Source organism: Giraffa tippelskirchi, chromosome 4, assembly GCF_054371585.1.
Source record: "Giraffa tippelskirchi isolate mGirTip1 chromosome 4, T2T-mGirTip1v1.2.pri, whole genome shotgun sequence".
NCBI classification, from domain to species: Eukaryota; Metazoa; Chordata; class Mammalia; order Artiodactyla; family Giraffidae; genus Giraffa; species Giraffa tippelskirchi.
Window position 1 is genome coordinate 55,315,823 of NC_137278.1, and position 23,009 is coordinate 55,338,831.

Sequence of the window (23,009 nt, forward strand, 5' to 3'; positions counted from 1 at the left end):
ACACAAGAGGGTTAATTCTTTTATTTGGCGCATCCATGAAGTAACCTCAGCTCAACCAGTAAGTTTTACATGGTCACATTTCACAAACTATGACTTTGCGGGTGGTCAGCGCCCCAGGCAACTTTCCGGGGGGATCTGAGTTGTGTTCTTGGGTCACCCGTGGGGTGAGCTGTGGAAGCTGGAGGGCAAAGCAGTGGAAACATTGCAGGAGGGGAGAACAACTGTTTCCAGAGCTAACCACCAGAACCAGAGGGCGGGCCCTCTAAAAGGCCCCCAGCAGCTCCTGCAGCATGGTGACCCATTTATCAGAGCCTTCCCAGGGAAGAAGAGGGAGGTGTGGACCTGGGAAGAGGGGGGAAAAAGGCAGAAAAGGCGGAACTGGGAAAGGAAGGAAAAGGTGAGGGAAGCTGAAGGCATTCCCCTCCATTCTCTACTGGTCTTCCAGCTTCCCCCGCCCCCCAGGTCCACTGCCTTTGTTGGGTTTCAAATCATGGGGGTTAGAAGGTTTCTCAGGGCGGTTTGCACCTTCTCAGTTTAGCAGGAAGGAGAGAGAGGAGCTGCTGGCTCCACACCTCAGACACTGGGGTAAAGCACGCTTCAGGAACGTCCCTGCTTATATCCGATGGACGAGGCATGAACTCGGATCTCCCCTGTGCTCCAGTCAGGTTCTTACTGAGAAGGCAGAGGAGGCTCCCCAACCTCCCCCGTGGTTGTGCAGTGGAGAAAGGTACAGGGAGCTGGGGTGTGGGTGGGGTTTGCCATGGGTGTGGGGACAGACAAGGGAACATGTGATGATACCATGATGAGGGTGCCAGGATGTGGTGGGTGCAGCTCCCGGACAGGCGTGCTGGGAGCCCAGCCGCCTGGCGCCCCCAGCCAGGTGGGGTGGGGACTGGGGAGGGCGATCAGGGCGACTAGAGCCAGCTGTGCCCGAACTCAATCTTCTTGGAGGGGAAGAAGTAGGTGTGATGGGAGTGGGGGGTGGGGAGCCAAGCTGCAGGCAGGCAGTGTTGCCAAGGCACGAGGCCGAAGCAGCTCGCGGTGTGTCTGGGGAAGCCAGCACCCGGCAGGGCTGTTGAGGCATAGATGATGCTGGAGAGGACTCGGGGCCGGTCCACACTCCCTTCTTTTCTTGATCATTCTGTTCTATAAAATTCTCTGGGTCAGACTTGGCAGAGGTCTAAAAGAGCCACGCCTATGATACAAGGTCAATCGGTGATCCCCCTCCACTGTTTCTCCTAAGAACTCCTTTTTTCCCCCCCTGGAGACAGCCCTGATCAGAGGTAGGCAACATTGATGTTCTTACTCCAGGAAAACAGTGGCCCCAAACGGGGGTCAAGTCCTGACCTTGTGCGGCTGCACGCATAGGGCACAGAGCCCAGCGCGCAGCACTGGGGTAGAAACTGGGGTGCTGTGGTGGGTGGGCAGGACCATGCGGTCCGGAAAGATGAAGAAGCGCCTGAGGGGCCCTGGGTGGGGCCGAGGTGGGGGCAAGAGAAAGGAGGGATCTAGAATATGGACCTGGAAATGAGCTCAGAGACGAGACCATCCAACACATTTTTATGTTATATAGGAAAAAATCGGAGGCTCAGGGAGGATAAGCAATTTAATTCAGGAGGCAGTGACTGAGCCGGGACCGAGTAATCCATGACACTGCCTACCAAGCCGGAGCATTGCTGGCTCAGGATCAAGTCTAATGCCCCGCTCTGTCCTGCAGGGGGCGGCGTTGCTCTAGTTTGGTCCTGGTTGAGAGTTGGGGAAGGGAAAGGAAGGAGCTTACCCCTTGGAAGAAAAGCTATGACAAACATAGACAGCGTATTAAAAAGCAGAGACATTACTTTGCCTATGAAGGTCCGTTTAGTCAAAGCTATGGTTTTTCCAGTCGTCATTTACAGATGTGAGAGTTGGACCATAAAGAAGGCTGAGTGCCAAAGAACTGATGCTTTCGAACTGTGGTGTTGGAGAAGACACTTGCGAGTCCTTTGGACTGCAAGGAGATCAAACCAGTTAATTCTAAAAGAAATCCACCCCGAATAATCACTGGAAGGACTGATGCTGAAGCTGAAACTCCAGTACTTTGGCCACTTGATGCGAAGAGCTGACTCATTGGAAAAGACCCTGATGCTGGGAAAGATTGAAGGCAGGAGGAGAAGGGGGCAACAGAGGATGAGATGGTTGGATGGCACCACCGACTCATTGGACATGAGTTTGAACAAACTCTGGGAGATGATGAAGAACAGGGAAGGCTGGCATGCTGCAGTCCATGGTGTCACAAAGAGTCGGACACGATTGAGAAACTGAACAATAACAACAAAGGAGGGAAGAACTTTGAATTTAGTTCGTGCTTGCCCACCTGCAAAAATGAAGCTGGTTCATGTTTCCTCCCAGCCAGCTGGGGACCAGCCATCTTCAATGCCCCCACCCAGCTGTCCCCCAGCAGTGACTTTGGACCTCGCCTTTCTCAGGATTCCCATCCTGGCTCCCAGGAGTTCTATTACAGGCCCCTTGAATTCCTCTTTTCTTCCTCCCCTGGGGGGTGGAGTGGAGTGGGATGGAGCGTAAGACTTGCATTTGGGGATCAAAAGACTGGTTAAAGATGGAATTTCTGGCTCCAGATGGGGGGGGGCAGGATATGCTTCCTGTAGACTCCTAACCTCCCCATTCCCTCAATATCTACCAGTGAGTCCCTGTGTGATGCACTGTCCTTAGAAATAAAATGTTGATGCTTTAAGGGTGGAATGAATGCATGCATGCTAAGTCGTTTCAGTCGTAACCTACTCATTGTGACCCTCTGGAGTGTAGCCCTCCAGGCTCCTCTGTCCATGGGCTTCTCCAGGCAAGAACAGGGGACTGGGCTGCCATGCCCTTTTCCATTAAGGATGGAAAGGAGTCCTCAAATTGAGAACCACTCTCTTCTCTGTGCTAGGCTGCAAGTTCTCCCAACTCTCCTTCCCTCACTTGTCTAAAATGAAAAGGGACCTGACTGCAGATACTAGGTCATCCCCCGCTCTGGGAGCCCGGAACTGACCCGACCGCTGTCTGCTGGTCCCCTGGCACAGACCAAAGAGCAGAGGGGACGCGGATGGGGTACTCTCGACTGCTCGTCCGGACCTGCATCCCTGAGTGGGGGTGGGGATCGAGCCGAGGGGAAGGAAGGAGGGAGGCACCGGGCAGGAAGCCGATGGGGCGGGAGCTCGGGATGTCCTGGGGACAGGTGGAGCGCCGGTTCCTGGTCGCTCGCGCCCGCGGTCGTCGTGCAAGGAAAGGTCTAGGCGGCTATGGGCTCGGGCTGGTCCGGGAGAAGGGAAAGGCTCAGAGCGCGAAGTGGGAGGTTATAGGGGCCAGGGCTTCTCTGAGGTTCCTTGGCCCGGTTCACCGATTTCGTTGGGCTCTTGGCTTTAGTTTACATGGAAGGCCCAGCCCCGCGCTGATCTGGGGGGAGCTCGGAACCAGAGCCCCTCGGTCAAATCATGCCCTGCTGTCAGGAACCAGCAAGTACCTAGGCCCAGCCTGTTTCTTCTGGTGATGTCAGTCTCTGTTTCTGGTTGCTGACATGAACCCTGAGCTGATTAGATACAGAAATGGAGTCGGAGTCGGTGTAGCGGGTGCCTCCCCATCCCTCCCCCCTGGACTGACTTTGTGACTCTAGCACATCCCTAAATTACTCTCTGCCTCAGATGGATGCATCAATATTTAACCCTAAAAAGGTTTGCCTGTTCTTCTAGGTTAAAACATTTTTGGGGTAGGGGGAGAAATACAAAAGAAAAAGTAATTGTTCATAGTGCCAGTATGGCACTATGTGTGTTTGTTGAGTTGCTCAGTCCCATCGAACTCTTTGCAGCCCCATGGACTGTAGCCAACCGGACTCCTCTGTCCATGGAATTCTCCAGGCAAGAATACTGGAGTGGGTTGCCATTCTCTTCTCCAGGTGATCTTCCCAATCTAGGGATCAAACCCTGGTCTCCTTCATTGCAGGTAGATTCTTTACCATATGAGCCATGAGGGAAGCAATCTGTCTTAACATTTTGGTGTATTTATTTATTTATTTATTTTGGGGTCTTTCCTTTGAATCCTATATTTATACATTAAAAAAAAATTCCCATTACTGTCATATTTTCTATTGTAAAAAGGATGCTGTTTATAATTCTTTTACCATACACAGTTCTCTTCTAACATGTTCTTCATGAGTCTCACCTGACCTCTGCATAATATTCTGCTCACGTTTTGCCCAATCGGTCCCCAGTTGTTAGGGCATTTAGGTTAGGTTCATTATGATATAGTGGTTTCCAAATAGTGTGTAATTTAAATTTTTTTTTAATTATCCTGAATGTTCGTTGAAAATGTTACAGTTTTTTAAGTTTGTAGATTTTTTTCCCATTTCCTTTTCATTTTATTGTCTGGTGATCTGAAGATGTGGCTTGTATTTACACTTTTGGAATATATTGAGCTTTTGATTGATGGTTAATTTTAAAAATAACTTTAGGCATAGTTTTGACTGACTGAATACAAAACTATATTAGATCAAGGTTAGTAAATACATATTATGCATATTTGCTATGTTCTTGATTTTAATCTACTTGATTTGTTAATTTCTGAAAGAACTGTAAATTTTCAAAATATGTTTATGCATTTACCATTTCCTATTTATATTTCTAATAGATTCTGCCTTACATATTAATTAATTAAAAATTTTTTGTTCAAGCTTTATTGAGATATGATTGACATATAACATTGTGTATGTTTAAGATGTAAACAATATGATGGTTTGATATACATATATATTTCAAAATCAGCACAATAAAGTTAGTTAACACATTTATCACTTCATATAGTTACATTTCTTTCTGTGTGTGCATTGAGAACATTTAAGATTTACTCTCTTAGCCACGTTCAAACATGCAAGATAGTATTATGAAGTATAGTCACCAGGCTGTACAGTATTTACCCAGAACTTATTCATCTTATAGCTAGAAGTTTATACCCTTTGACCATTTTATTTCCTTATTTTAAAGTAATATTCTGGGTGTAAAAACCACATGGCTCTTGAGCTGATAAACAAATACGCATAGTGGTATATGTATCTTTTTATACACTTTGAGTTACTTTCTTGGTCTGGATTTTCAGAAGGAAATGGCCTTGAAAGCCAAATTGGCCTCTTAAGGATTTGACAAATGCACACTGTTGGCCGCCACATGGTCAGCAAAAGTTATAAAAAGAACACAAACAAATAAGACAGTAAGAATCGCAGATGCTTTAAACATTTTGCTTTGATTTTTATTGAGGTTGACCTTTTTTTCCCTGTAGGTCTAATCAGTTCAGTTTTCTTTTTTTTGTGAGTGGATTTTCTGTTCTTGCCCTTTTATGCTTCTTTTTTTCTAACTTTTCATTTGTGGAGGTTAGTCTCTTCCAGCTCTGACATTCCAAGAATTATGTTTAGTAGTAGTGAGTGTTCAGTTGCTCAGTCATGTCCGACTCTGAGGCTTCATGGACTGTAGCCCACCAAGCTCCTCTGCCCATAGGATTTCCCAGGCAAGAATACTGTAGTGGGTTACCATTTGCTCTCCAGGAGATCTTTCCAACCCCGAGATCTAACCTGAGTCTCCTGCACTGGTGGGCGTTCTTTGCCACTAGTACTACCTGAGAAGCCCAGGAATTATGTTTATTTTGCCATAAAACACCTTTTTGAAAAATAAAAATTCATCCCTTCAAACCTGATACCATGAATCCACCCTGACTGCCTCTCTCCTTACTACCCCCGCACCTGAGCAAGTCTTTCAGTGTGGCACACAAAGCGGGTAGGGGTTCTGTGGGGCCCAGAGCTTATACAATTGTGGGAAAGATTTCTTTAACTCATACTTAGAACAGTGAGGGGGCTTCCCCAGTGGCTCAGTAGTAAAGAATCGACCTGCAGTGCAGAAGCCACAGGAGACCTGGGTTCAATCCCTGGGTGTTGGTAAGATCCCCTGGAGGAGGGCACAGTAACCCACTGCAGTATTCTTGCCTGGAGAATCCCATGGACAGAGGAGCCTGGTGGGCTACAGTCCAGTAGATGGCAAAGAGTCTGGCACTCCTGAAGCGACTTAGTATGCACACAGGACAGTGAAATTTTAGGATTGGTTGAGCTGAAATACAGGGAAAAGTGAAGTCCAATAAGATTACATGATTTTCCTGGAATTTTCAGATTCCTGTTCTAATGGCCCTCAGATAAAGGGAGTGTTGTTGGGGAAGTGGGGTAAGGTGTGCGGAGCTGAAGTCCTGTTTTTTTCAGGACTAAGAAAGAGGAGGAATGGCCCGGCTTGTCAGACACAAGTAGTTCCATCAATTTACAGTATTCCTTCAGCATCCCTTAAATGTCCGTGTGCTCAGTAGGGATGACCCTGCTTTCATTTCTCTATTAGTAATTTGTATCTGCTCTTCTTTTTTTCTTGGTTAGCCTGGTTAGAGATTTATCAATTTTATTGATCTTTTCTAAGAACCAGCTTTTAGTTTCCTTGATTTTCTCTATTATTTCTGTTTTTAATTTCATTGATTTCTGCTCTAATTTTATTTCTTTTCTTCTGCTTGCTCTAAGCTTAAATTATTCTTCTTTCTCTTATTTCCTAAGGTGAAAGCTTAGACTTTTTATTTTAGATCTTCTTTTCTTTTTAATATATGCATTTAATATTATAAATTTGCCTCTAAGCACTGCCTTTGCTGCATCCCACACATTTTGATAAATTATGTTTTCATTTTCGTTTAGTTCAAAATACTCTTAAATTTCTGGGGACTTCCCTGGTGGTCCAGTGGTTAAGAATTCACCTTCAATCAGAGAACATGAGTTCGATCCCAGGTTAGGGAACTAAGATCCCACATGTCATGGGGCAATTAAGCCCAAGCCCCAACACTAGAGAACCTTGCTTACTGCAAGGAAGAGCTGGTACACAACAATGAAGACCCAGCGCAGCCAGGGAGGGGGAAAAAAAGAAGCAGAATATTTTTAATTTCTATTGAGACTTATTCTTTGACCCATGTGATATTTAGATGTATGTTGTTTAATCACCAAATAGAATATATTATTCAGATATCTTTCTGTTATTGATGCTAGTTTAATTTTGCTGTCTTCTAAGAACATACTTTGTATGGTTTCTATTCTTTTAATTTTGTTAAGGTATGTGTTATGGCCGAGAGTCAGGTCTGCTTTAGTGTGTATTCCATGTGAGCTTGGGAAGAATGTGTATTCTGCTGTTGTTTGATGGAGTATTCTATAAATGTCAATTAAATCAAGTTCTTTGATAGTACTATGCAAGTCAGTTAACTCATGATGGTTTTCTGCCTGCTAGCTCTACTAGTTACTTAGAGAAGGGCATTGAAATATCCAACTATAGGGACTTCCCTGGTGGTCAAGTGGTTAAGACTCCAAGCTTCCAAGGCTGGGGATGTGGGTTTGATCCTTGGTCTGAGATCTAAGATCCCACATACTAAGTGGAGAGGTCAATTTAAAAAAAAAATCCAACTGTAATTGTGGATTTGTCTGTTCCTTGTGCCCTCTCAGTTTTTATCTCAAATATTTTGATACTCTGTTGTTAGGTGCATTCATGTTAAGAATTGTTAAGTCTTCTTGGAGAATTGACCCCTTTAATAATATGTAATGACCCTTTTCAACCGTGTTAATTTTCTTTGTTCTGAGGTCTGACTCCAGCTTTCTTTCGATTAGTGTTAGCATGCTAAAGCTTTTCCATCCCTTTACAACTCATCTGAGTCTTTTCATTTAAAGTAGGTTTCTTGTAGACAACATATGGTTGGGTCTTGTATTTTTATGCTCTGATGATCTCTAGGCAGTTTTGGAGGAGGGAATGGGGATGAAGTCAGTACTAGTATTTACTTCTTAAAATAAAAAAACTGAAACAAACTGGAAAAATGTTAAGCTTTCTAAATCTGACAGGGGTCTCTGTGTATTTATTATATGACTTTCAGTACTTTTATTTGACATGCTATACAATTTAAGACAAAATTTTTAAAACTCCATCCTCTTTAGACATTTAATAGAATAATTACATGTAATAAGTACCTTTTGTGTCCTATGAACTGCTTGAAGTATTGGAAATTCCAGGGTTAACGAAGCAGCTGTTTCCTGGCCTTGAGTCGGGATGGGATTTAGGGTATTCAAAAATAGCCAGGGAAATCATATATCTGATAAGAGGTTAATATCCGACATATATGGGCTTCCCAGGTGGCTCAGTGGGTAAAGAATCTGGCTTCAATGCAGGAGATACAGTAGATGAGAGTTTGATCCCTAGGTCAGGAAGATCCCCTGGAGGAGGGCATGGCAACACACTCCAGTATTCTTGCCTGGAGGATCCCATGGACAGAGGAGCCTGGTGGGCTACAGTCCATAGGGAAGCAAAGAGTTGTACACAGCTGAAGTGAATGAGCACACATACATCCAACATATTTAAAGAATTCATACAACTCAATAGCAAAAAAATTGAACAATCCTATTAAAAAATAGGCAGAGGAACACTAAATAGACAGTTTTCGAAAGAAGACTTACAAACAGCTAATAGGTACATGAAAAGGTGCTCAGTGTTATTATATCAGGGAAATGCAAGTCAAAACCGCTCTGAGATTTCACCTTGCTTCTGTTAGAATGCTATTATCAAAAAGACAGGAGATAGCAAGTGGTGCTGAGGATGTTTAGAGAAAAAGGAACCCTTGTACACTGTTGGTGGGACTGTAAATTGGTGCAGCTACTATGGAAAATAGTATGATGGTTCCTTAAAGAATTAAAAATAGAACTACAATAAGATCTAGCAATTCCACTTCGGAGTATTTATCCAAAGAAAATGAAACCACTATCTTGAAAAGTTATTGGTATCCCCATGTTCATTAAGCATTATTAAAGTAGTCAAGATATGGAAACAACTTAAGTGTCCTTAAATGAATGGATGGATAAAGACAATGTGGTACATATAAACGATGGAATAGTATTCAGGCATAGAAAATGAAGAAATCCTGCCATTTGCAACAACATGGATGGGCCTTGAGGGCATTAACAAAATGCAGTAAGTCAGAGAAAGCTAAATACTGTATGATCTCACTTATATGTGGAATCTAAAAACACTGAACAAAGAAAAGATTAGCAGTTACTAGAGGTCAGTAGTGGGGAAATGGATGAAGGGGATCAAAAAGTATGAACGTTCATATGGAAGGATAAATAAATTCCAGGCATGTAGTGTACAGCATGGTGACTATAGTTAACAACACTGTACTGTGTATTTGAAAGTTGTTATGAAAGTAGACCTTAAAAGTTCTTATCATAGAAAAACTTGTAACTATGTGAGATGAGGAACATTAACTAGACTTATTCATCATTTCACTATATGGGTATATCAAATCATTATATTGTATACTTTAAATGAATACAATAATTGAAGTCAATCTTATTTCAATAAAACTAAAGAAAAATAGCCAGGGTCACTTGCCCAGCATCACATGGCAGCCCAGGTCTGCCAGATACCAGCCTGTGTCCTAACTACTGAGCAGTTCTGTCTGCCCCCAGGGCTCCCACCACCTCCCTTCCAGTCTCACCTCTTTTCCTGAACCAGTCTGTGTAGCTGGACTTCATTAATTTGAAATTTGAGAGGTTGAGGATTCATTAATTTGAGAATTTCTTCTCAAATAATTCAATTACTCAGACTTTGATCAGGTTACACAGGCTTCTCCCAAGTTTTTCCACCAAACTTACAGCTTTGCCTCTCCTCGAAGTCTTAAAGAGCAGCTGGGCTATTTCGGGCACGTGTGTGTAGTAGATAAAGCATTGGAGTCAGGTCTCTGGGGGTTGAATCCTAGCAACTTTGATTCATTAAATGCTGTGTGATTTCAACCATGCTGGGGAGCCTCTCTGAGCCTCAGTCTTCTTACATGTTAAAGGGCTCACTAAAAGTGCTGGCACCTGGGGGAACCCAGCGGATGGGAGCTTTATTACCCATCTTCATCTTGTGGTGATGAAGCAGCCGGGGTCTAGGCCCGCCAGGTCTCACTTGAGCTGAAGCACTCTGGGGTTCCTTCACCCCTGGCCCACTCTGGGACCCAGACTGAGTTGGGGCTCACTGCCGAAGGGCTTGGTAACTGAAAGCTGGAGGACTGTTTTCAAGCCAGTGTGGACCCCCTAAGTGGAACATCTTCCCTCCCAGGGCAAACCACTTCAGAACCCTTGGAAAATCACAGTTTCACTTTTAGCAAGACCACGATGCAGTAGGGGAAAGCCCCCACGGTTCCCAGCCCTCCGCAAAGGCAGAGTCCACTTAAGGGGTGGGGTTGCACTTGTTCTCTGCCCCTTGCTTCCTGCACCCTTCCCTTCCCACTGCTAACCCCATCTTGCCTTCATTATTCTTTCGCCTTTTCCAGCTCTGCTTCTTTCTTATGTTGGAGAACTACTGACTGCTCGTAGGTTTTGGGTTGTTCCTCTACCCTCTGCTTGCGTGGGGGTGGGGTGGGGTTCTGCCCAACAATTTTGGCGAAGGCTCTCTTGCTGTCGCCTCGAGCAACTCAAGGTGCTTAGATCTATACTTAGATTACTGCTGGTAAATAATCCTGCCCTAAGGGTTTGCTGATTTTGTTTCCAGGCACCAGATACCCTCCTTGGTATGCAGGCAATGCAGCAAATGGAAAAAAGAAAAAACCTTAGGGTGGGTATCTGGTGCCTGGAAACAAAATTAGCAGATCCTTGGGGCAGGATTATTTGCAAGTGGTAATTTAAGTACAGGTTTCCCTGGTGGCTCAGACAGTAGAGAATCTGACTGCAATGCAGGAGACTAGGGTTCAATCCCTGGGTGGGGAAGATCCCCTGGAGAAGGAAATGGCAACCCACCCTAGTATTCTTGCCTGGAGAATTCCATGGACAGAGGAGTTTGGAGAGCTACAGTCCATGGAGTTACAAAGAGTTGGGCACAACTGGGTGACTAACACACACACACACATATATACACTGGAGGGTAATTGCTTTACAATATTGTGCTGGTCTCTGCCATACATCACCACGCATCAGTCATAATTATATATGAGTTCTTGCAGTGTTTCTAGCATAAGCTCTATGCTTTAGGTCTATAAACACAACAGCAGGAAGGTCTGTGTACTATAAGGAAAGCTGTTCCACCTGGGAAACACAGAATTTTAAAATGTGCATTCTAAGTCATGATCCTTGAAAGAAGTAACTGATAAGATAGACTTTATTGAAATGGAAAACTTCAGCTCTGCTAAGACAATATCAAGAGAGTGCTAAGACAAGCCACAGACCGGAAGAAGTATTTGCAAAAGATGCATCTGATAAAGGACTGTGATCCAAATTATACAAAGAACTTTAAAAACTCAAATGATAAGAAAATAACCTGATTAGAATAAGGGCCAAAATCTTAACAGATACCTCACCAAAGAATATATGAAGATGGTAATTTAGCCTGAGAAAAGATGCTCCACATTATACATCATCAAGGAAATGCAAATTAAAACAATAATGAGATACCACCACACACTTATTAAAAAGACCAAAATCCAAAATATTAATACTGACAACATCAAATGGTGGTGAAGATGTGGAGCAACTAGTGAGAATGCAACATGGTACAACCGCTTTGGAAAACAGTTTATCAGTTTCTTTCAGAACTAAACATATTTTAATCCTATGATCCAGCAGTCATATTCCTTGGGTTTACCCAAAGGAGATGAAAGTTCATGTCCACACAAAAACCTACACAGAGATGTTTATAGCAGCTTTATTCGTAATTGCCTGATTGGAAGCAATCAAGATACCCTTCCAGCTTCCCTGGTGGCTCAGACGATAAAGAATCTGCCTGTAATTCAGGGGACTCAGGTTCAATACCTGAGTCAGGAAGAGCCCCTGGAGAAGGGAATGGCAACCCACTCCAGTATTCTGGCCTGGAGAATTCCATGGACAGAGGAGTCTGGTGGGCTACAGTCCATGGGGTTGCAAAGAGTTGGACATGACTGAGTGACTAACACGGACAAGATACCCTTCAGTTCAGTCAGGTCAGCTCAGTTGGTTAGTCGTGTCTGACTCTGTGATCCCATGGACAGCAGTACACCAGGCTTCCCTATCCATTACCAACTCCCAGAGCCTACTCAAACTCATGTCCATTGAGTCAGTGATACCATCCAACCATCTCATCCTCTGTCGTCCCCTTCTCCTCCTGCCCCCAATCCTTCCCAGCATCAGGGTCTTTTCCAATAAGTCAGCTCTTCGCATCAGGTGGCCAAAGTATTGGAGTTTCAGCTTCAACATCAGTCCTTCCAATGAATATTCAGAACTGATTTCCTTTAGGATGAACAGGTTGGATCTCCTTGCAGTCCAAGGGACTCTCAAGAGTCTTCTCCAACACCACAGTTCAAAAGCATCAATTCTTTATCATTCAGCTTTCTTTATAGTCCAGCTCTCACATCCATGTCCTTCATTAGGTGAATGCATAAGTAAATTGTGGTACATCCATAAAATAGAATAGTATTGAGCACTACAAAGAAAAAAGAGCACTAAAAAGAAATGAACTATCAAGACATAGGAAACAAATGCATATTGCTAAGTAAAAGAGCCAATATGAGACGGTTCCAAATATATAACATTTTGGAAAAGGCAGAACTATAGAGACAGTAGAAAGACTAGCGGTTGGCAGAGATTAAGGGAAGGGAGAGATAAACTGGAGCACAGAGGGTTTTTAGCGTAATGAAACTACTCTACATGACATTATAATGATGGATATAGGCCATTACATGTTTGTCCAAACCTATAGAATGTACAACACCAAGAGTGAATCCTAATGTAAACTATGGACTTTGGATGATAATGTTGTGTCCCTGTAGGCTCATTAATTGTAACAAATACACCTCTCTGGTGGGGGATGTTGATAAGAGGAGAGGCTAGTCATGTGCTGGGGCAGGAAGTATGCAGGAAATCCCTGTACCTTTTCAATTTTGCTGTGAACCTAAAGTTGCTCTAAAAATATAAAGGGTTTGAAAAATGTGGCAGTCTTCTAATACCAAATCATATCAATACTGAAAAAATATTTCCCACCCATAACTCAGCAGGGGGGAGAAATGATACCTATTGTGGATGAAAGCAGTGTAGAATTGGAACTTGTTGATGGTCTGAAAAGCAATTGATACCAAGTATTAAAAGCTATAAAAAATATTTATACCCATATGCCCAGTAATTCCAATCTGGAAAAATTCTCCAGGTTGTATATAATCTTAGACTTGGTACAGTAGGGTATGAACAGAGATGTTAAAGGTTGAAAACAACTGGAATGTTCAAAAATAAAGGGTCATTAAGTAAATTATGATAATCTGTTAATACAATTTTAAGCATTAAAATTATAAATCATAATTATAAAACTGTATAAGAATAAGAAACTGCTTATAGTATAAAGACATATAAATAAGGACATATAAAACATAAAAATATGTATGTATATACATATGTATAAATATACACATATATACATATGTATAAAAATATGTACATATGTATAAAATATAAATATGTATAAAATATACATATAAGTATATGTTTAATAAAAACATATACTCAGTGTAGAACACAAACTCGTGCATGCTCAGTCTTGCCTGACTCTTTGCTACCCCATGGACAAGAGCTCCCCCAGCTCCTCTGTCCACTGGATTTTCCAGGTAAGAATACTAGAGTGGGTTGCCATTTCCTTCTCCAGGGGATCTTCCTGACGCAGGCATTGAACCCATGTCTCTTGCATCTCCTGCACTGGCAGGCAGATTCTTTACCATTGGGAAGCTCACTCTCGGCATGATTACAACTAAAAAATGTTTTAAAAGCATTAGACGAAAATACATCAAGATGCTTCTTCCTCACTCTTTTTTTCTAGTTTCTAAGTCTCTGCCTTGTATAGTACCATGATTATATTACTTTTACAAATGGAAGACTTAAAAATAACTCACTTCCCTTCTTGGGAAGAGATGCTCAGCACAAAGCCACACTCCACCCTGAAACAGCCTTCAGAACTGGGCTTCTTTCTTTGGGGGGCTTAATCAAGTAGTACATGTGTTGCTTTTGCTCCATACTGTCTGTGTCATTTATTCATATGTTGTTTCAGAATTTTCCAGTTTAGTATATTTATGTCTTTCCCACAACTATTATAAATTTTAAAAATTGTGGCAAAATATATATAACAAACTCTACCACGTTAACTGTTCAGTGTACAGTTCAGAGTTGTTAAGTACATTCACATTGCAACACTGACAGCACTGATCTTCAGAACTTTCTCATATTCCCGTTGAACACTAACCTCCCTGAGCTTCTCCAGTGGCTCAAGGGTAAAGAATCCACCTACTAATGCAGGAAACTCGGGTTCAATCCCTGGGTCAGGAAGATCCCCTGGAGAAGAAAATGGCAACCCACTCCAATATTTTTGCCTGGGAAATCCCATGGACAGAAGAGCCTGGTGGGCTACAGCCCATAGAGTCACAAAGGAGTTGAACAAGACTTAGCGACTAAACAACAACTAACCTCCCTCCCCTCCCCATTCTACTTTCTGTCTCCATGAATTTGACTACTCTAGGAACCTCATATATGTGAATCATGTAATATTTACCATGTTCCACAATCATTTTTTAAAAATCCCCAATCATTTTCAAAGCTCAGACCAAGTCTCTGATTTATTTTCATTTTAAACATATTGCATCTTTGCTCATTTATGTAAATACTGTAGTGCTAGGCAGAGCACTGAGCAACGGCTTAAGAAACACATGTGGTCTTTGAGGCTGACAGTGTAGTGGGGCAGAGAGAACAGGAAAAACACAGAGAAAGAAAGACAGAGTATGAGAAGTACACTGAGTGTTTGTATTTAGTCGCTCAGTCGTGTCGATTCTTTGACCCCATGGACTGTAGCCCTCCAGGCTCCTCTGTCCATGGGATTTCCCAGGCAAGAATACTGGCGTAGGTTGCCATGCCTTCCTCCAGGGGATCTTCCTGACCCAAGGAGCAAATGTGCAGCTCCATTTCCTATGTCTCCTGCATTGCAGGCAGATTGTTTATGCGCTGAGCCATGTTGAGACAGTGAATTGTGGGGGGGTTTTATGGAAAACCTAAGTGTCATAGGATGAGTGGGGGAGGGATCCCCTAGGATGAGGGGAAGAAAAGAGAAGCCCTGGGGTGTCCAGGCAGAGGGAGGGGAGCACAGAGTGTGAGGAGGAAGCGATCTTTGTGCAGTGTGTGTGTGTGTGTGTGTGTGTGTGTGTAGGGGTCCTGGGGGCAATGACCTGGGGTATTGGGGGAACAGTGGTATATTCTAGGTGTGGTGGGAGTTTTGAGGAAGACGCCCAGTCGAGATGTGCCCTGGGCTTGGCCAAGTGCACAGCCAAGACTAGGAACAAATGCCACTACTTTGTGTGGGGAGTTCACGCTGCCCCACGCTCTACCTGCACAACCTCTGGCTCCAGGTACCTGGGAGCCCCGTTTCTCAGACCCCAAGGCTGAGGCACAGATGAGTGAAGTCTCTCACCCGGCATGGCCTTGAGCCTGGAATCACCACTTTGTTCCACACCTTCATTTACTGCTGAGTGGTTGTGGGTACAGTAACTGATGCAGGGCAGGGAGGCGGTTGTTCTAATTTGTCGGAGTGAAAATAGGCTTAGGGACCAAAAGCCACCTTGCCCAAGGTCACGCAGCAAGTGAGTGAAGACTGAATAAGTGATCGGATGAAGGATCGAATGAAAAGAGAAAAACAAAATCCTATCCCCTCATCCCTCATTCCCTCGTTCCCTCACCCCCTCATTCCCTCCCAGGGTCCCGGGGTCGGGGTTCATCACTCCACTGTGGGGTGGAGTCGACAGAGGGAGGCCTGTGGGGAGAGGAAGGGAGAGCAGGGTCCACCACAGAGGGTGAAAAGAAGATTCTAGATTCTTCAGAGTATGCTTGGGTGTGCTTTCTTTCACTTCTTACCTACAGTCTCATCTAGACCTTACTTACTGTAAATGCAACGATGTGTTCTGTTTTTCCATTGTGAAAGAAAGTGAAAATGTTAATCACTCAGTTATTTCTGACTCTTTGTGGCCCCATGGGGTCTAACCCGCCAGGCTCCATGGTCCATGGGATTGTTCAGGAAAGAATACTGGAGAGGGTTGCCATTCCCTTCTCCAGCGTATCTTCCCAACCCAGGGATGGAACCCTGGTCTCCTGCATTGCAAGCAGATTCTTTATCATCTGAGCCACCAGGGAAGCCCATTAGTTATTTGCATGAACACTCTGAGTCTCTTAAAAAAAAACTTTATGACAGTTGTTGAGTGTTGAATAATAGCCCACCAAGTAAATGGACCACAATGTATTAAAATGTCGTCTTAGCATCAATTATTTGTGTTGTTTTGATATTTCTGAAACATGTGAACCATGTTATTAATATTAAATAAAACTAATAATACTGAGAATAGTCTTTCCTGAGGATTGAACTCCAGTCTGGGTTTCAAAGGCCTGAGCGGTTTCTTTGGGCGCTGTCGGTTTGGACCTGCTAAGGTGCCTAAGGCAGCTGTGGGCCTGCCACAGAGGACAGAACCGGGACACGGCGTCTGTGCTTGTAAGTGAACTTGTTCCTCTTACCAAACAGCTGCGGGAGGGGAAGGGGCTGCTCTACATAACGTCCCCACATAAAAGAGATGAGTATGCAGGTGGGACCCTGGGTGGCAGCAACTCCACCTGACTCCCCTTGCTCGTGGGCGGCAATGGCCTGCCTTGAGCATCCCCCATCCCCACCAAAGCACTCCTTGGGTCACTCGTTTTAACTCCCCTTGGGAAAAAGTCCAGCGTACAAGGATCTTTGCACATTTTAATCTGACCTCATCTGAAGTGCAGCCTCAGGGTCCCTCACTGTCACAGCAAACCCCAGGCACGCAAAGACAGAGGCTTGTGGCTGGCTTGCGGTCGCTGTGATCAGCCATGATCACGCTGCAGTCAGAACGTAGTGGGCGCTCTGTCCTAGTGGATGACACCCTGAGGCTCTGGGGGAGACCCTGACCTGGGAGCCTGGGCTCCAGCCCACTCAGCCTCCTACTTACTGGCTGATGCCCGTGGGCCAGACCCCTCTGGGGAGAAACAAACAGAAAATATACAGGAGAAGAAAAGTACCATGACCGTTTTTGGTGCTACCTCTAAGCCTGAGTACTCAGCAGACCATAACTGAGGCACGGGAGCTTTCCAGAAAGGACCACCTCCATTGGGGTCAGCTCACCTCCTGCCCATCCACTGTCACCCTCTATTGCCCTTACTGTGTCAGGCTGAGTGACTCAGCATGTGTCTGTCAGCTACCCACAAAGTCGCACTGAGAACAGGCACGACCCTGTCCTCTGCGGGGGGACACCGCTCGGTCATGAACAGGAGCACGTACCTGCATGGGTGAACGTCGCTGGCTGGAGCTCTTGGAGAAAACATCCAAGACAGCTCGCCCAAACTCTGATAACTCGGTAGACCCAGCAGGCTGAGGCACTCACGTTTTTAGGTCGTTTTTTTAGGAAGTCTCATTTATCTTATACTGATGTGCCCTTGAAACCCCGGGAGGAAATGTGGTCTTGTGGGGAGTGGTGGTGCTGGTAGCCTGTATTGTCTTCAGGGCTCTGCCACTAGCTGTTGGAAGAGTCCATCTGGGCCACAGGAGTGAAGAGGCAGTCACACTTGCCCCCTGCTTAGCCAGCTACACCACCCTGGTGGTGTGGCAGGGTGATGGAGATATCTCCTCCCAATCAACAAAACAAACAGTGAGTCTAAAATGGTGATTTTCTTGCAAACAATGGAATATTCAGAGAACCTTTCGTGTGTGGGCTTGTCAGTGAAGGGGAAACAAGGGCCACAGACCAATGCACAGTGATACCATTGAAAGTGCTGGGCCAGAGGAACCCCAACAGATGTGCTAGGAAAGCAAATGACCCAGGAAGGGTGGCTGAACACCTGGGTGCATCGCTTAAGCCCTACCACGTGGAAAGAACCCCGACTCACCTTCTCAGCCTTCTCTGTATGGGTAGCTTACTGCGTCACTGCTGGGTGTAAAGTGTGACAATTAAAAATACCCACTTCCTAAAATGGGGAGCAGGTTCAAGATTATTTTTGATATACTACAGTATCACTTAGGTTGCAGTTGGCTTCCTTGTGTAGGCTAGAAAGTGATGGAGTGACAGCTGACACACTGGGAATCAGCCATGGAGATGGTCACATGTGGATATAGCTGTGAATTTTGAGGGGTTCTTGAAGCATGCTGGGACTTCCTTTGAGAAAAAAGGAATTCCACCAGTGGAATTGTTGCATAAAGGGGACTCCTTCCAGGGCCCAAAAGGAGGCTCTTATATAACACTTGGAAATGAATTGTCCAAGGAGACACATGTGCAGGCAAAGCAAGAGACTTTATTGGGAAGGGGCACCCCCAGGTGGAGAGCAGCAGGGTAAGGGAACCAGGAGAACTGCTCTGCCACATGGCTCACAGTCTCGGGTTTTATGGTGATGGGATTGGTTTCCTGGTTGTCTCTGGCCAATCATTCTGACTCAGGGTCCTTCCTGGGGGCGCGCATATCGCTCAGCCAAGATGGATTCTAGTGAGAAGGATTCTGGGAGGTAGTAGGACATATGGCATCTCCTTTTGACCTTTCTCAAATTCTTCCTGTTCATGGTGGCTTGTTAATTCTGTGTTCCTTACCAGGATCTTCTGTCAGAAAATAACTCACAAAAATGGTTACTATGGTGCCTGGCCAGGATTGGCAGTTTCAGTCAGTGTGTTTACCCAGCAGAATTAGTTAAATGTGAGTTGGGTTGCCCAGAGAATGTGAGATCCATGTCACAGAAGATATTTAAATGGGAGGTGGATGAACTCTTGGCAAGGTTGTTGTAAAGGGTGTTCAAGTATTGGGTTGCTGAAAAGATTTGTTTGGGTTTTTCTGTAACACCTTATGGCCAACCCAATATTATTTTGGAAGCTGAATTCTATGGGCTTTCGGTTCCTTTCACAACATAGAGATCTAGATCTGAAGGATCAGACTTTACCAGTTGCCAAGATTTTTGAATTTTAGCTGCAGTTTTCTGCTGCTTCAGCCACAAGTAAAGTAGGAAAAGAGCCCACAGCATACCTTCTAGGTAGGGATCATGCATGGACCCTGGGACTTTGTATGGTGAGAAGTTTGGGTAAGTTTATGCAGGACCCAAGTTTAACCACTCTTGTACTAGTCTCTATAGGTTGGGGTGGGGGACAGGACATCACACCAGGTGTCACTGGGTGGTGGTTATTTGGGTAAAGTCCTTTCTCTGCCATTTACTTTCCAGCCTGGGGACTGGATGGAGCTTGAGCTTAGCGTCCTGCTTATAAAATAGCAAGAATGCGTCTGTGTATAAGGGGTTAGTTGAGACAGTGCAGGTAAAACAGTACAGTACCAAGCACATGTATGTGTGTGTGTGTGTGTTTCCACGCAGTTGTGTCACACTCTTTATGACCCCATGGATTGTAGCCCACCAGGGTCCTCTGTCCATGGGATTTCCCAGGCAAGAATACTGAAGTGGGTTGCCATTTCTTCCTCCAGGGGATGTTCCCAACCCAGGGATCGAACCCACGTCTCCTCTGTCTTTTGCACTGGCAGTCAGATTCTTTACCACTGTGCCACCTGGGAAGCCCCACCAAGCACATAAGTGTTTAATAAGTGGAGATAGTGACTGGCAGTTGAGGTCGAATTGAACATCAGTAAACAATGTGTGAAGATGTGGGTCATCTGGTAACTTTAAACTCTAAGTGAGATTGGCAGGCAACCCTTCTCTGAGAACAAGTGGAAATGTGTACACGAGTGTGGTCAGACCCACAGACAACTTTTTAAAATAGATCCATGAAGTCCATAACCTTATTGATATGTTGGAAACTTTAAATTTCTTTTGATGATTTTTTTTTCCTCTCAAAGGAGATTTTTGCAGCTGTGGGGGATGCTGTTTCTGAGCTCACTTTAAAGGGAAAGATGCCTTTCTGACAGCCCTGGACTCAGAGACATGAAATCTTCAGGGCGCTGGAGACGGTGAGTCTGTGATGTTTGCAGCCACTATGTAAGTGTGAAATTCTGAATGTTTTAAAAGTATGTTTAAAATGAGTATGTTTTAAATAGGTATAGCCTGAAAAAACATTATTTTCCTATTTTCAAAGTCATGTATCTTTTAAGAGAAAATTTAGAATATAGCAAAGCAAAGGGAAGAGGAAAATTAAAATATTCATACAATTCTATGCCCAGAGATACAACTGGCAACCTCTGCTACGGCACTTTCAAGATTCTCTGTCTTAAAAATAGGACCATGTTCTGGTTGCTCTGATAATTCTTCATAGCTTTTAAAAAACTTTTTTAAGCAGTAATTTTTGTCATTATACATTCCCCTCATATATATTTAAAAAGATTAAAATTGCTTACTGTTTTGTCTGGCTATAAATGTAATACACAGATGGAAGCAATTCACATACAAAAACAAGAAGGTAAAAACCACCTGCAATCTGCCCCCTCCCCCAACCCCTATAGCAATCCGACTGAGCATTTTGGCACATAGTCTTTCTGACTCTCTTTTTAATATGTCTTTTTTATACACAGATAATTCCCCTCTCCTCCAAGATTGGGTTCCTATAACATTTGATGTTCCATAAACTTCTTTTTAAATTTGAAAATACATTGGGTACAGACATAGAAAACAAACTTTTGGTTACCAAGGGGAAAAAGGAAGAGAGGGTTAGATGTGAAATTTGAGATTAACAGATACAGACTACTATATATAAAATAGATAAACAACAGGACCTACTGTAGAGCACAGGGAACTATATTCAGTGTCTTGTAATGACCTATAATGGCAAAAAATCTGAAAAATAATATGTGTATATGTATAACTGTATCCCTTTGCTGTACATGTGAAACATTGTAAATCAACTATACTTCAATAAAAAATAAAAAACAAGCAAATATATTGTGAATATCTTTCCAGTTATTAAGCATTCTTGCACAGTATCGTTCTAGGGGCTCTCTTTACGGTGTATGGATGTATTCTTTTATTCCACTGGTGGATATTTAGGTTTTTAGCGTGTTTACAATATGCTTACAATAGCATGATGCATATCTTTGCTGTTACTAATCCCTATGTGTAGCCATAATCACCTTTTCATGATATAATTCACAGAAGTGGAATTATTGGGTCAAAAAATATAAACAGCTTATGTCTCCTGATACATGTTAATAAATTGCCCTTCACAGGTGGCACCAGTCTGCATTCTGAGCCTTGGAATACTATTGGACTCATTTATCAGCATTCTCATCTATCTAGAATATTATTTTCTGATATGATCAGGTGAAATGCATTTTAAAAATGAATTCCTATTTTTCGCTTACTTGTTTAAACAACTTCAGTCTATATTAGAAACAAGTTCATCTTTAAGTTTTGAAACATTCACTTATTGAAACCACCTGAAATTTCTTTTGGTGCAAGATGTAAAAGGCTAAAACTTCCTTTTCCCCTAGTAGTTACCAATTGTCTCAACAGCCTGTATTATAGACTATTATAGAATGCATTCTCTCCCTGTGTATGTGAAGGCCACTCGTAGCATGCAATCCATGTATTTTACTGGGGTCTGTTCTTTGAATCACTGTATTTTAATTATTGGGATTAGTAATTGCAAATTGACCAGTATGTGTCTAGTAGCTGTCACTTCCTTCAGGAGGGAGAGGCTCTCGCCTTTGAGAAAGAAAACTTTCTGATTCTAAAAAAATGATTGAGTCACATTCTTCTAAATTTTTCCCTCTGTTGGGACCTAAGGATGGGAAAAACAGGCCACCACGGTGAGGAAGCAGGAATTCAGAACATGACCAACCAGTAACAAAGCTTCTGTGAAAGCTTAAGCTCCCCCAGTCCCCGGGGGTGGAGGGTGGTCACAGAAAAAAAAAAACTAAAGATCAGCCTCAGGGATTCTGACACTTTGAGAAGTCAGCTAGATTCGAGGACCCTGGTGAGAAATTAAAAACTAAGAGTTTCTAAGTTTTTAAAGAGTCTTTAAGGGTTTTAAGGAGATCATGAAGGACAGGGAAGCTTGGTGTGCTGCAGTCCTTGGGGTCGTAAAGAGTCAGACATCACTTAGTGACTGAACAACAACAAGAGTTTGGGGAGATGAGGGAAGTTTTATTCTCCAGCTTTTAGAAAAAATAAAAAAAATTTTTTTAAAAAGAATCAAAGAACCACGTCTCAGTAAGTCAACAACTTCATTGGACCAATATGCTCGAAATGCATCTTTTTGAATGCAGAAACTCTTGTTCAGCTACTGCAGTAACAAATTCTACTTCTGTGGGAAAAAGTACAGATGAATGGAAATTGCCCTCTGTCATCTCACTGTGCTTCTGAGCGACCTGAGTGTACACACCATGAACCCACAGCCAGAGCATCACAGCCCATGGTGGGAGGCGAACTGTAATTATAGATAAATTTAGAAGAGAAAATAAGTTTCCTGGAGTGACTGGAAAACTAAAGCTGGAAAGTAAGAGGTGACATCATTTGAGGAGGAAGGACACAGAAACATCAAGTTTTACCAGCACAGAGAAGCCGGCTTAGAGACGCGGAAGGCCAGTTGGGTCTCTGTGATGTTGCCACAGCTCCGTCCCGTTGCTGGTTCATCATTTCTTATGGCCCCCTCCCTGCATATAGCTTTGTAAACTGCCCCAAATCCTTTCGGAAACTGAGCAGTGCCTGAATCAATAAAAATAGTGATTTTTTAGGTGCTTTCTGATGTATTGTGAAATTGAATTTTAACAGTCAAGGTAATTAATAAAAGGAGGGTTACTTTTGTTTTAATCTTTCATTATTGAAATGAAACTAGTTCCTCAGTGCTTTTTAGCACTTGTGCCTCATGTTGATGGTCAGGCAGGTGTCCTTCTATAGTGGCATTTATTGATAGCTCCTCATGCAATCATATATGCTCAGCTATATGTCTGTAGAGGGTTTTCTACAGGTGATTATTCGCTTT

General features: G+C 43.5%; 1 protein-coding gene and 1 long non-coding RNA gene across 4 annotated transcripts in view; one reads left to right on the forward strand and one right to left on the reverse strand.

Moving 5' to 3' along the window:
- CD8A (CD8 subunit alpha) overlaps positions 1–17,507 on the reverse strand; it is a 57,091-nt gene extending 39,584 nt beyond the window's left edge. Inside the window, exon 1 of the mRNA XM_081592918.1 lies at positions 17,394–17,507. Coding sequence (XP_081449044.1) covers positions 17,394–17,437 — 44 coding nt within the window. The 5' untranslated portion in view covers positions 17,438–17,507. The remainder of the gene's footprint in view (positions 1–17,393) is intronic.
- On the forward strand, positions 1–22,765 carry LOC145546338 (uncharacterized). 3 transcript variants are annotated; one of them, XR_014082765.1, is made up of 4 exons: positions 1–58; positions 539–727; positions 19,933–20,043; positions 21,253–22,765. It is a non-coding gene; the product is annotated as an uncharacterized LOC145546338 (long non-coding RNA). The 3 variants fall into 3 exon arrangements; XR_014082764.1 differs by lacking the exons at positions 19,933–20,043; positions 21,253–22,765 and adding an exon at positions 1,883–2,731 and having other exon boundaries at positions 1–397; XR_014082763.1 differs by lacking the exons at positions 19,933–20,043; positions 21,253–22,765 and adding an exon at positions 1,883–2,731 and having other exon boundaries at positions 534–727.
- The last annotated feature ends 244 nt before the right edge of the window (positions 22,766–23,009 follow it).